General features: G+C 40.6%; 1 protein-coding gene across 3 annotated transcripts in view; it reads left to right on the top strand.

The window, feature by feature from the left end:
• Window positions 1-12,555, top strand: part of rbfox1 (RNA binding fox-1 homolog 1) — a 111,021-nt gene that overhangs the window by 71,835 nt on the left and 26,631 nt on the right. For 2 of the 3 annotated variants that reach the window (XM_059348381.1, XM_059348382.1), the window contains exons 6-8: window positions 3,225-3,285; window positions 4,763-4,816; window positions 9,864-9,996. In XM_059348381.1, coding sequence (XP_059204364.1) covers window positions 3,225-3,285; window positions 4,763-4,816; window positions 9,864-9,996 — 248 coding nt within the window. Of the gene's footprint in view, window positions 1-3,224; window positions 3,286-4,762; window positions 4,898-9,863; window positions 9,997-12,555 lie in introns of all 3 variants that reach the window. The other variant, XM_059348383.1, reaches the window with a different exon arrangement.

The following is a 12,555-nucleotide window of genomic DNA, read 5'->3' as shown; positions in this document are numbered from 1 at the left end:
GTTCAAAGTGAGCCTATTTTAAAAATGGCTGCCACGGCAACCAGTTTGTGATGGTCCAATATCCAGTTTTGTTCCCAACATATTTATCAACACATCTGACAGATATGGTACTTTTATCACAAAATGAACAATTGGTATGATACATTAAGCTATGCTGCCCCACTATTAATATTTAATTAAGGAAGGAGCTTTTCCCCTGAAAAAGTTCTCAGATTTTGCTTCTCCATGGACAGAGGAAGTACTTAGGAATTAGAAAGAGTGAAATGCAAGGTTGACTGAACTGATTCAGTAGCATGACAATAATAAAGTGCTATGTCATTGTCTTCTGTCCAGTCAGAGGACCAGCAGCTAGTCTTCACCATCCTTGAAGCATAACTCCATTTCCATTTATCACATTGCAATTAAAATATTCCATTTATAATCTTTGAAACCAGCCAATGTCTACAGCTACAGATATAAAACTATTGGTTTCTGACAAAAGGATATAATACCAAAGCAGGTCTTCTCCATCCATCTGTACACTTTAAAACTCTTATCCGGTGGCCTAGATAGCACTTCCTCCCGCGCTACGGGGGAATCCAGACGGGATATCTGCCAGGCCGGGCTCCAGTCAGGACTCAGATACAGAGCAGGTGAACTTAAAAGTTTCTTTATTCAAAGAATGCAGCAGGGTAAGTCCTCACAGAGTGAAAGAAAGGGCTATGAAACACCTGACTCTCAGTTAAAACTAAACAAAGAAAAGTCACTCCAAAGGAGGGAAAAAACCTGAACCTAACTACACTAAAAACTACATATAAAGATCCTAATCTAAGATAAGGGGAAAACCTAACTAATCTCTTGAGGGGAAAACTAGTAAATAAAAAAACCTACAAACAAAAAGCGCTCCAAAAGGGAGGTACTAAACCTGAACGGAAAAAACTGGATCAGGACTAAAGGGGGAAAAATAATAAAGAACACAAAATCAAAAAGGAGGAAAAACAAAACAGCTGACTCGAAAAGCTAAAAACGGTGCTACGATAATTAATTACAAAGAAAAATCACTCTTGCGAGGAAATACAAAAGGGCGAAAACAAGACAAACTGTGGCAAGAAGGAGATAACTGGTAACTATGGTGACGGATCAAACACACTGGACCAAGACAAGGAAACACAGACTATTGGAACACATGGAGGGAAGGGAGCACCAGGTGAACTATTAGAACACATGGAGGGAAGGGAGCACCAGGTGAACACAGACTATTAGAACACATGGAGGGAAGGGAGCACCAGGTGAACACAGACTATTGAACACATGGAGGGAAGGGAGCACCAGGTGAACACAGACTATTGGAACACATGGAGGGAAGGGAGCACCAGGTGAACACAGACTATTGAACACATGGAGGGAAGGGAGCACCAGGTGAACACAGACTATTGAACACATGGAGGGAAGGGAGCACCAGGTGAACTATTAGAACACATGGAGGGAAGGGAGCACCAGGTGAACACAGACTATTGGAACACATGGAGGGAAGGGAGCACCAGGTGAACTATTAGAACACATGGAGGGAAGGGAGCACCAGGTGAACACAGACTATTGAACACATGGAGGGAAGGGAGCACCAGGTGAACTATTAGAACACATGGAGGGAAGGGAGCACCAGGTGAACACAGACTATTGGAACACATGGAGGGAAGGGAGCACCAGGTGAACTATTGGAACACATGGAGGGAAGGGAGCACCAGGTGAACACAGACTATTGGAACACATGGAGGGAAGGGAGCACCAGGTGAACACAGACTATTGAACACATGGAGGGAAGGGAGCACCAGGTGAACACAGACTATTGGAAGGACAAGTGACCTGAAACCAGAGGAGAGTTACTATTTCAAGATAAAACAGGAAATAACGAGACCAGAACACAAAATAAAACACCACCTCACCGTGGTGTGACAGGTTCTCTCTGTACTGAAGTACACAGCTCGTTTTTGGCCCAATCAATCAATCAATCAATCAATCAATCAATCAATCAATCAATCAATCAATCAATCAATCAATGTGATGGATGAAGACCGGGTGTTGGAGTTATGCTTTAAGAACCAGCTGGCTGAACGAGAGCGTTTGTGCAGTGGAATGATTGAGAAGTTTTCTTGGCCACCTGAGTAAGATGCTGCTTATTCCTCTCTCACCCCTCCCCCCCACCATCCTTCCACCGGTAGCTTGTTTAGGGCCCCATCCTACACCGTTACCACGGTAACAGTACACAAACAAGTTTTCGGGGCCAAGAGGTTTGGGAATGGTAAGTGTGGGCGAACGAGCCATTCTGCCAGCATTTCCTCTCTCTCTTCCTCTCTCTCTGGAACGTTTGCAACGCTAAAACTCACGTGACATTTCTTTTTGAATTGTGGTTGAGTTGATGCTGTATATTGACATACATATTTTCTTGCGTGTCGGCGTGTCACTAAGTGTTCTCCTGGAGCTGCGTGTGCGAGCGAAACTGACTGAGATTTGAATCCGTTTGCACATCTATCTGAGATTGTTGGAAACCCATTTATTCATTTCTTTTGTTTTACTTTGGAAGACAATGCACCCTTATTTTGATTTCCCCTGTTAGCTGTTTGGATTTGGAATGATCTGATTGGTTGATTGATTGACTTGGTTGGTTTATTTGAGTACATCTATTTTCTTTTTTGATTTCAGTATTTTTTCTTGCGATGAATTAGAAAGACTGTTGTCTGAGTGTGAATGCTTCGTGTTGCTTTTGTCACAACAGTTCTTCTCACGTTTAAGGTTGACTGGATGTTGCATAATGCTGCCAACATGTTGTCTTCTCTCCTTCCCCCAATGACATTTTCTTTGTCTGTTTTTCCTCCTTCTGCCCACCCGCCCACCGCATGCATCTATACATCTATACAACACCATTTGGCCCAGTGCATCTGTTGTTTCTTTACTTTTGTCTGTATGTTATTGAAATGTCACCATAATTGGGGAGAGCATGCTGGAAAACGTTGGAAGATAGAAAATATGCAAATGAGAAAGAAGACTGGTTTGTTTTGGATGTTTTAAGTGTTTCTGAATGCAATTCTGAAAACACACAGATGACATGAGTGTTTGCTGTGATACAGTGTACTGCTTTCTTTGTTTACAACGTTAGGAAACTTTGCATGCAGATTGACTCTAACAAGTATAACGCTGACTACCCATATATCAGTCATTAACTCAGGAACTCTCCTCATCTGCTGTAGGTCAACAATGCAACAGCCCGAGTAATGACAAATAAGAAGACTGTCAACCCATATGCAAATGGTAAGGCCAAGTCAATGTTTACCTTGTCTATAAACTGATATATTTCATGTTTTATTGTTTTACAACATTGAATCAATATAGATTTAATGTGGCTTATTTCACACTGATCATCAGTAACATGTCAAAAGTAAAAGTGGATCTCGACACTAAATTAAATACAAAAGTGATTCAGCCCTTTAATAGGACATACCAGAATCATCACTGGAACAACTAAACGCACACTTAAAAACCTGCTAAGACACGTCAGCCTCAGTTGAAGAGGAGAATCTAAAGTCAGACAGAAACAGCTTCTTAAAGGGAGAGTACTTGATGCTTCCTGGTGGTGTCTTATTGGGAGGTTATATTCCAGTGCTGGCATTTGTATTCAGCTTTGGTATTTTGCATACTGTCCAGTGCTTCAACTTATTATACCTTTGATCAAGTCTTCATAGTTGTGTCACATAATTAATAACAGAGAGTTTGCAAACTGGGTACATGTATCATAAACAATGTCTTGAGAACTGCCATGTTAATGAGCTATGATGAATTAATGAGGAACTTCTTAAAAAAACATTTAATCTGTTGCTTAAAAGTTTCTGTCATGAAATTGTGCTCTTAATATCTAAAGACATGATGATGCAGATTAAAGAACAGTCGTACAGATTGTACAGGTTCATATAAATGTAGTAACATGACCTCCAACCAGCTAGGTTTAACCGGTCCCGTAGGAGTGAATGAGAGCATGATTGTCTCTAAATGTGGGCCCGGTGATAGTCTGGAGACCTGTCCAATGAATGAAAGGATGAAGATCTCATATGAGCGTTTGTCAAAATGATTCCACATTCTAAAAACAGCACACATCAAGTTACATACACGCACAGTTCCCCGGTTGTAAAAAAGGCTGCTGTTGCTGTGAATTTAGGCTACAAAACCACTGACCAGGTCGAGGGCAGTTTAAACAGTCAATAAATGAGCAGAAATGCCGGAAGTGAAGAAATTACAAAAAAAATGGAAGTTACGTAAAAAGTAATTTAGCTGTGATTTCACACAGGCCCACCAATTATTCTCTCAAACATTTAGGAGTAAATCCACCTCCACCATCTAAACTCCACTCTGCCGTCAATCATTACTGCCGAGTCAGCAACATGTCCAAAGTCATAACATAAAACAGCAAAACAAAACATAAATGTGAGTGGTATTTTGATGTATTTATTGATGTTTTGGAGGGAAGAGCAGTCTCCAACGTCAGGCACTAATACAAACTTCCCTGTTCTGCCACTTTCTTTTCCCCTCTCTCTGTTTTCTGTCTGTTTCTCTCTCTGTTTTCTGTCTGTTTCTCTGTCTGTTTCTCTGTCTGTATTCTGTCTGTTTTCTGTCTCTTTCTCTGTCTGTATTCTGTCTGTTTTCTCTCTGTTTCTCTGTCTGTATTCTGTCTGTTTCTGTCTGTATTCTGTCTGTTCTGTCTGTTTTCTGTCTGTTCTGTCTGTTTCTTGTCCAGGCTGGAAGTTAAATCCAGTGGTCAGTGCTGTCTACAGCCCAGAGTTCTATGCAGGTAGGAGGACGTGCCCTTCTCCATCTGTCACCATCTCTTCCTCCTTATCTTCCTCCACCTCATTCATTTTCTTCTCCAGTTGCTTCGACATCTTCATTTTCTCCCCCCCCCCCCCCCCCCCCCCCCCTCTCTTCATTTTAACCTCCGTCACCTCTTCCTCTGTTTTCCTTCCAAGCAACAAGCAGCCAGTAAAAGTCTGTTTATAGCTGCAGAACTCTGCTGACTGGCACAAATACAACAACACACTGTCATCTCTGCTGCAAACACAACCACAAATCCTGCACCACCACCACCCAAAGACCCCACCCTCCCCCTGAGTCACTGGCCGACCCCCAGCCCTGTCATTAACATGGTCATTAAGGTGAAAGATACCTGGATTGTGTGATAAGAGGAAGGAAGACAGATAAAAGAGAGTGTCAGCAGAGAGGGGGAGTGAAGGAAAGCAAAGGACAAGAGAGAAGGAAATCTAATTGTCCATTTCTGCAAGGACATTAAAAGGTGTGAAATATATTTTGTAAATTAAAATCAATATTTTCAATTTCTCCAGACAGTCGTTTGCCTAATTCACCCCCACGTTCTTTTAATTACAAAATGGCTTTGTATTGATTTACCTTTGTTTCACCTTTCAAGTACCCAAGATGCCATTGGGGCATGTGTGTGTTTGTGTGTGTTTGTGTAAGGAGTGTGAAAGCTCTCAGGCTTCTTTTGTGTCAGTAATTTGTACTATTATGTTATTAATAGTTTATGATTGCAGCTGTTCAGGATAAAGGCCAGAATCTGTTCTTGTGGTTAATTGGTTCAGATGTTTTGATAGCAGAGCGAATATTATGATTCATAAGATTAAAGAGCCACCAAGCAGGAACCAACATTAACGAAATGTTAACGAAAACTAACAAAATAAAAATAAAAACGAGAGTTATTAAATAAAAATTATAACTAACTGAAACTGTATTTTGTGGTTCCAAAACTAACTAAAATTATAGTGAAAATGTCCTTCGTTTTCGTCTTTGTCAACTTTTTTCATCCGTAAACCTTTTTGGTTGATATGAAATCTATTTCATCTATCTGGTTTTATGACTTAATAAACTTATTGGGGCTGAGATGGATCAGACAAAGGAAATAAAGGAAACATTTATTGTGACCTTATTGAATCTGGACCCAACAAATACCCCATTACAAAACAACTACAACTAATAAAAACTAAACTAAAACTAATAAAAACTAAACTACAACTAATAAAAACTAAACTACAACTAATAAAAACTAAACTACAACTATTAAAAACTAAACTACAACTAATAAAAACTAAACTACAACTATTAAAAACTAAACTACAACTATTAAAAACTAAACTACAACTATTAAAAACTAAACTAAAACTAAGCATTTTCCAAAAAATAAAAACTAATTAAAACTAGTTAACTCACCCTAAAAACTCATTAAAACTAACTGAATTTGAAAACAAAAAATCACAACGAAATTAAAACTAAAACTAATGAAAAACCCAAAACTATTCTAACCTTGGCAGGAACCACTAGGCCTGAACACTAAACCCTTAAACCTGCATTCTGTCTAATGGCCAGCAGGGGGCGGCACCGCTGGTTGCAAAATGAAGCCAGTTTGTATGTAAGACAATGGAAATATGACCCTGCTTCAGGGCGGGCTACATGCGACACCAACTCTTTGCTGGTCTTGAACCAGGAACCACTTCAAAATCAGAATCAGAAGCCTTTATTGCCATTGCACAGAGTAACAAGTACTAGTACAACAAAATCTGTATGTTGCATATCTGTGTATTTGTGGGAGTTTGAGTGTGTAAGCCTGAGACCGTTGTCCCTGACTAGGCCCCAGACAGCAGCAGATAGTCCACAGGTGTCTGTAGGAGGTTGAAGGGGGGCAGGGGAGGTAGAGTCTCGCTGCAGTGCTCATCCAGGAGGATTTATCCAGAACAGCCTTGAGTCAGGCCAGATAAGATTCAAATTTGGGCTGAAGGCAAAAGTGGCAGCATGCAATTTCCTGCTACCCATCTTGTCCATATTGTCCATACTGGTCTCCGGATCGATCCAGTCTCTTCTCCAGGGCCGTCAGTCGCTCCTTGATTTCATCCAAAGTTTGGTTTGTGACCACAGTCTGAGTTCTGACAGCTCTGCCCATCGTATCAATCATCTCAGCAGCCTGATGGGGCTTTGGACAGCTGTCACCGTTTACTGTGTATCTCCATAAACCAGAGCAAAGCCTGATCCAATCAGAAGAAGACCTGTTATCAAGGTTCCATATAGATAGATAGAGATCTTCCATATCCTCCACGGAGAGATCCGCCAGGCACACGACTCGCCACCTCTCCACCGTTCATCGTGTAGCAAGCTGCTAACGTCCCAGCAGGACAGGAGGACTCCCTGAACCAGGATTCTCCTCCAGAAGACGTCACCATTAGTCCTGTTCTCATTGATTAGAGTGGTTCCACCAGTTCCACGCCTGGTGGAAATCAGGCTTTACTCATTATCCTAGAGACACAATCAGTCTGTCCTCATGCTGTAGCTCTCCACATGACAAACATGTTTGTGAGAAGAAGCTTTAGAAAGACCCTGACTTGACTTGGACTTGCTCCCAGCGACATGAGACTTGACTCGTGTTTAAGACTTGCTGCAGCTGCCCTTCAGCTCTGGCATTCATCCAAACATGCAAGCTATGTCCTTTTATCCCAACACAATACATTATAGTACTATCTGCATAGGAAGTGCTTTCTGTTTCATGGAGCGGCGTTGGGAAGATGTGACTTTAAGGCCACTCGCTCCTAAAATCAAGGTGACAAAAGATGAATAGGAACAATTACCAGCTCACTCCTCTCCTTGTCTCTCTTTGAGAAACTCTTATCCTTTGGCTCAAACCTTCCATTTTTCATCAGGTCAATGAATGATTCACTGTTTCTATTAGCATTTTATTAGATCTCCTTTTTGAAGAGATGTATAATTAGGCTTGGATATGGCACCTCGATCTCCTTCGCAACCTTCACTCACCCCAACTCTCAAATTAAGCTTTGTGTCAGTCGTCCCCAATTAAGATTAATGATAAGTTAATAACAATACCACTGCAGTAGCTCCACTCCTCTGCCACTCTCTCTTTATTCTTTCTTTCTCTTCACATATTTACATTTTCACAACTGGAAATCGGAGAACAATTTACACATTCTCTCAGAATCCAAATGCTTTTATCACTGACAGTGTGCAGCTCTTTGTGCACTGAATATTGCTAAAACCCTTCAAATGTTTGTAGAAATTACAGTAAAACTCTGTCAAATTAAAAATTGTATATCACTGTAGTAGTCACTTTTAGAAGAAGAAGATTACTTTATTAATCCCACAATGGGGAAATTCAACCTCTGCATTTAACCCATTACTTACCGTAAATCAAAGAATAGCACGAAACTTTTGATTTTACTGTCATAAACTTGACGAAACACACAGTTCTGCTGTAAAAGTATTACATTTTCATGTAAAGTTAATGGAAAAGTACACTGTACATTTTTTTGTTTAATATGATAAAATAACAGCAGCTCTGGTTGCCAGAACTTCACTGTAAAAAATACAGTGAGTGGGTTTTATCATGTAAATATAAATGTAAATATCAAGAAAAACTGTAATTTAGACTGAATATTCTTGTTATTTTTACGGCAATTGTGTCATTCATTCACACATCATGGTATTTCTACTTGTATTTTTACAGCAAAACTGTGTGTTTCCTACAGTAAAAGTTAAAGTGTTGTGCTATTCCTTGATTCATGGTAATTAAAAGTGCCTACTACGCTGATATTACATTTTTAGTGTGTGTTAAGAGTGTATGTAAATGTAAATATCAGCAAAAACTGTAATTTACACTGAATAATCCCACATAATCCCACACAACACATGGAGGGAAGGGAGCACCAGGTGAACACAGACTATTGAACACATGGAGGGAAGGGAGCACCAGGTGACCACAGACTATTGAACACATGGAGGGAAGGGAGCACCAGGTGAACACAGACTATTGGAACACATGGAAGGAAGGGAGCACCAGGTGAACACAGACTATTGAACACATGGAGGGAAGGGAGCACCAGGTGAACACAGACTATTGGAACACATGGAGGGAAGGAAGCACCAGGTGAACACAGACTATTGGAACACATGGAGGGAAGGGAGCACCAGGTGAACACAGACTATTGAACACATGGAGGGAAGGGAGCACCAGGTGAACTATTGGAACACATGGAGGGAAGGGAGCACCAGGTGAACACAGACTATTGGAACACATGGAGGGAAGGGAGCACCAGGTGAACTATTGGAACACATGGAGGGAAGGGAGCACCAGGTGAACACAGACTATTGGAACACATGGAGGGAAGGGAGCACCAGGTGAACTATTGGAACACATGGAGGGAAGGGAGCACCAGGTGAACTATTGGAACACATGGAGGGAAGGGAGCACCAGGTGAACACAGACTATTGAACACATGGAGGGAAGGGAGCACCAGGTGAACACAGACTATTGAACACATGGAGGGAAGGAAGCACCAGGTGAACTATTGGAACACATGGAGGGAAGGGAGCACCAGGTGAACACAGACTATTGGAACACAAGGAGGGAAGGGAGCACCAGGTGAACTATTGGAACACATGGAGGGAAGGGAGCACCAGGTGAACACAGACTATTGAACACATGGAGGGAAGGGAGCACCAGGTGAACACAGACTATTGAACACATGGAGGGAAGGGAGCACCAGGTGAACACAGACTATTGGAACACATGGAGGGAAGGGAGCACCAGGTGAACTATTGGAACACATGGAGGGAAGGGAGCACCAGGTGAACACAGACTATTGGAACACATGGAGGGAAGGGAGCACCAGGTGAACACAGACTATTGGAACACATGGAGGGAAGGGAGCACCAGGTGAACACAATCGGTGATTAGGGGATAAATAGCAAGACCAGAGCACAAAATAAGACATGACCATAAATGAAACAGGTTATTTTTGTGTGTGTTTACCCCCCCGTGTTGTGTCCAGTCCCAGGTTTCCCCTACCCATCAGCCAGTGCAGCAGCAGCGTACAGAGGAGCCCACCTACGAGGCCGAGGCCGGACCGTCTACAACACGTTCAGGGCGGCCGCCCCGCCTCCTCACATCCCAGCTTACGGAGGGTGAGCTTCTTTTGCTTTTGTGTGGTTGTCATTCTCCCGTTCTGTTATCCAATGGGAAGTCCTGAATCCCCTCCCCCCCCCACACAGCATGCTGACCCTCCTCCAGGCATGCCCCCGACCCGACTCCTGTCAATCTGGCTTTGTGTTGTCATTAAGAGAGGCGCTGGTCGTGGAGGGAGTCCTCCACTTGGTCGCCACTTTTGGAGATTACCCAGTTGTGACTAAAATAAATAAATAATAAATAGAGAGAGAGAAATAAACCATGGTTGCAACAAAGGTGTTTAGTCTAAAAACCAGATCAAACAGTAAATCTGAGGGAAATGATCTTGCTGCATGGACAGATAATTTACCTTGACAAGATTTATTAAATGAAGATTATTAAATCTAGAAATAAGCATGTTGAACACTTAAAATAAGAGATTAACTCTTAAAACAAGATAAATTATCTCACACTTTTAAATCTAAAGTTTCTTTTTATCTTGGCAAGAAACAAATAATTTGCAGTGCGGGGCTACAACAAACAATTATTTTTCATTATCGATAAATCTGTTGATAATTTAAACGATTAATTGATTAGTTGTTTGGTGAATAAAATGTATAAAAATATCAATGAGTGTTTCCCAAACCACAAGATGACGTCCTCAAATCTCTTGTTTTGTCCACAAACCAAAGAGATATTCAGTTTATTGTCATAAAGGAACAAAGAAACCCGAAATATTCACATTGAAGAAGCTGAAATCAGAGAATTTGGACTTATTGTCTTTAAATAACTACTCAAACCAATTATTAGATTATCAAAATAGTTGACGATTAATTTAATAATCAATTATTGTTCGATTAATCGAATAATTGTTGCAGCTCTATTGCAGTGCACTCTGCAAAAACGAACTGACAAAAATGAGAAATAAATATCTAGAATTAAGCAAATTCATGCTTGAAACAAGTCAAATTATCTGCCAGTGCAGTAAGTTAATGTTTCTTTGTAAGAATTATTTAAATAAGTAAAAATATCTAGAAACTGGAAAAAACAATGATGTCTTAAAATAAATCCAAAAATACTTATTTCAACCAATTGTGGCTTGAAAAGCCAGACTGTAGTAAAATTAAAATAAACCAGAAATACTTGAAACTAGCACGTTTTTTTCATTTCAGTATCTGTGGGTAGATACTGGTGGTAGAAAATACTTTTGAAATATCATTTAAACTCACAATGTCAATCCTAAAAACAAGTCTTTACACAAGACTGAAATCCCTGTGAAGAGGGGTTACTCACCCTGTGAAGAGGGGTTATTCACTCATTTTAGTTACAAAATTACTTTTTCAGGTTTTATCAACTATACAAGACAAAAAAAGACATGTTCTTAAAATAAGCACATGAAGCTATGGTCAGTGGGTAAATTATACTCAAAACAAGATAATTAAGATACTATTGATAGATAGAAGAAGAAAATACTTGGTAAGCTTCATGTTTTTGCAGTGTAGTGGTTGCTATTTGAGAATATATATCCTACATTGTCTTTTTTTATTTATTAAATGGAAATAACTCAATACAAAGCACAGATGTGTGGGTGCTTCTGAACAAAAAGTCCTGTTTTCCAAAGTCTTTCTGTTGGAGAATGAATAAAACCTTCCACCACCACAACAGCGTCACTGTGAGCGGTGGAGGAGCCGTCACATCGGAGGAGGAGATAGGATCTTGGGTGAACAGGCGGCCATAGTCTGGATAAAGAGATATCAGCTACAGATTGTACTTTCATTAACGCTGCTGCACCGCTTAATTGCCCTGGTGGCAGTCAGACGCTGAATTATTAATGTGGACCGTGATGTATTTTTATTAAAACTGTCTCAAGTGGCGACAAGCCGACTCCAAATAAATCCTGTGACACGGCTAGAAACCAAGTTTACTTTGTGTGTGTGTGTGTGTGTGTGTGTGTGTGTTCATAAGATGTATTTTAAAGGGCCTGGCATGTCGATATGTGCATGTAGCTGTGCTACAGTCCCACAGCTTTATTAAGCCAAAAGGCTCTCTGGGCCACCTTGACATTTGAGAAGTTATTGATTATCAGAGATGGTGGAAACGGTGAGAAAACATTCTGTTGGTTGATGAAATTGGATTCTTGGTCCTCTGAGGAGACTTCTCGTTAAATGAAACACCGTTGGTTGTACTGGAGGCTGGATGAGGACATACATCTCACATAGAGGGAGGCTTTTAATCTGAACACACTCGTCAGCTAGTGATTTAATACCAATAGACATGGCTGACACTGCAGATGAGGACACAAGAATGGAGAAACATACATGGTCAATTCTGATCAGATCTCTTTGTGATGGATTCTTTTGGCAGCTTTACCTCCAGCTGTTGAAGAGACGTTCTGTCGGTGTTTAGAGATACACACTGCAAAAAAGGTGTGTCTAAAAACCAGATAAAACAGTAAATCTGAGGGAAATGATCTTGCAGCATGGGCAGATAATTTACCTTGACAAGATTTCTCAAATTAAGATTATTAAATCTAGAAATAAGCATGTTGAACACTTAAAATAAGAAATTAACTTTTTTTT

This window comes from Centropristis striata, chromosome 13, assembly GCF_030273125.1.
Source record: "Centropristis striata isolate RG_2023a ecotype Rhode Island chromosome 13, C.striata_1.0, whole genome shotgun sequence".
Lineage (NCBI taxonomy): Eukaryota > Metazoa > Chordata > Actinopteri > Perciformes > Serranidae > Centropristis > Centropristis striata.
Note: the sequence above shows the minus strand (reverse complement) of the source record. Positions and strands in the feature narration are given on the sequence as shown.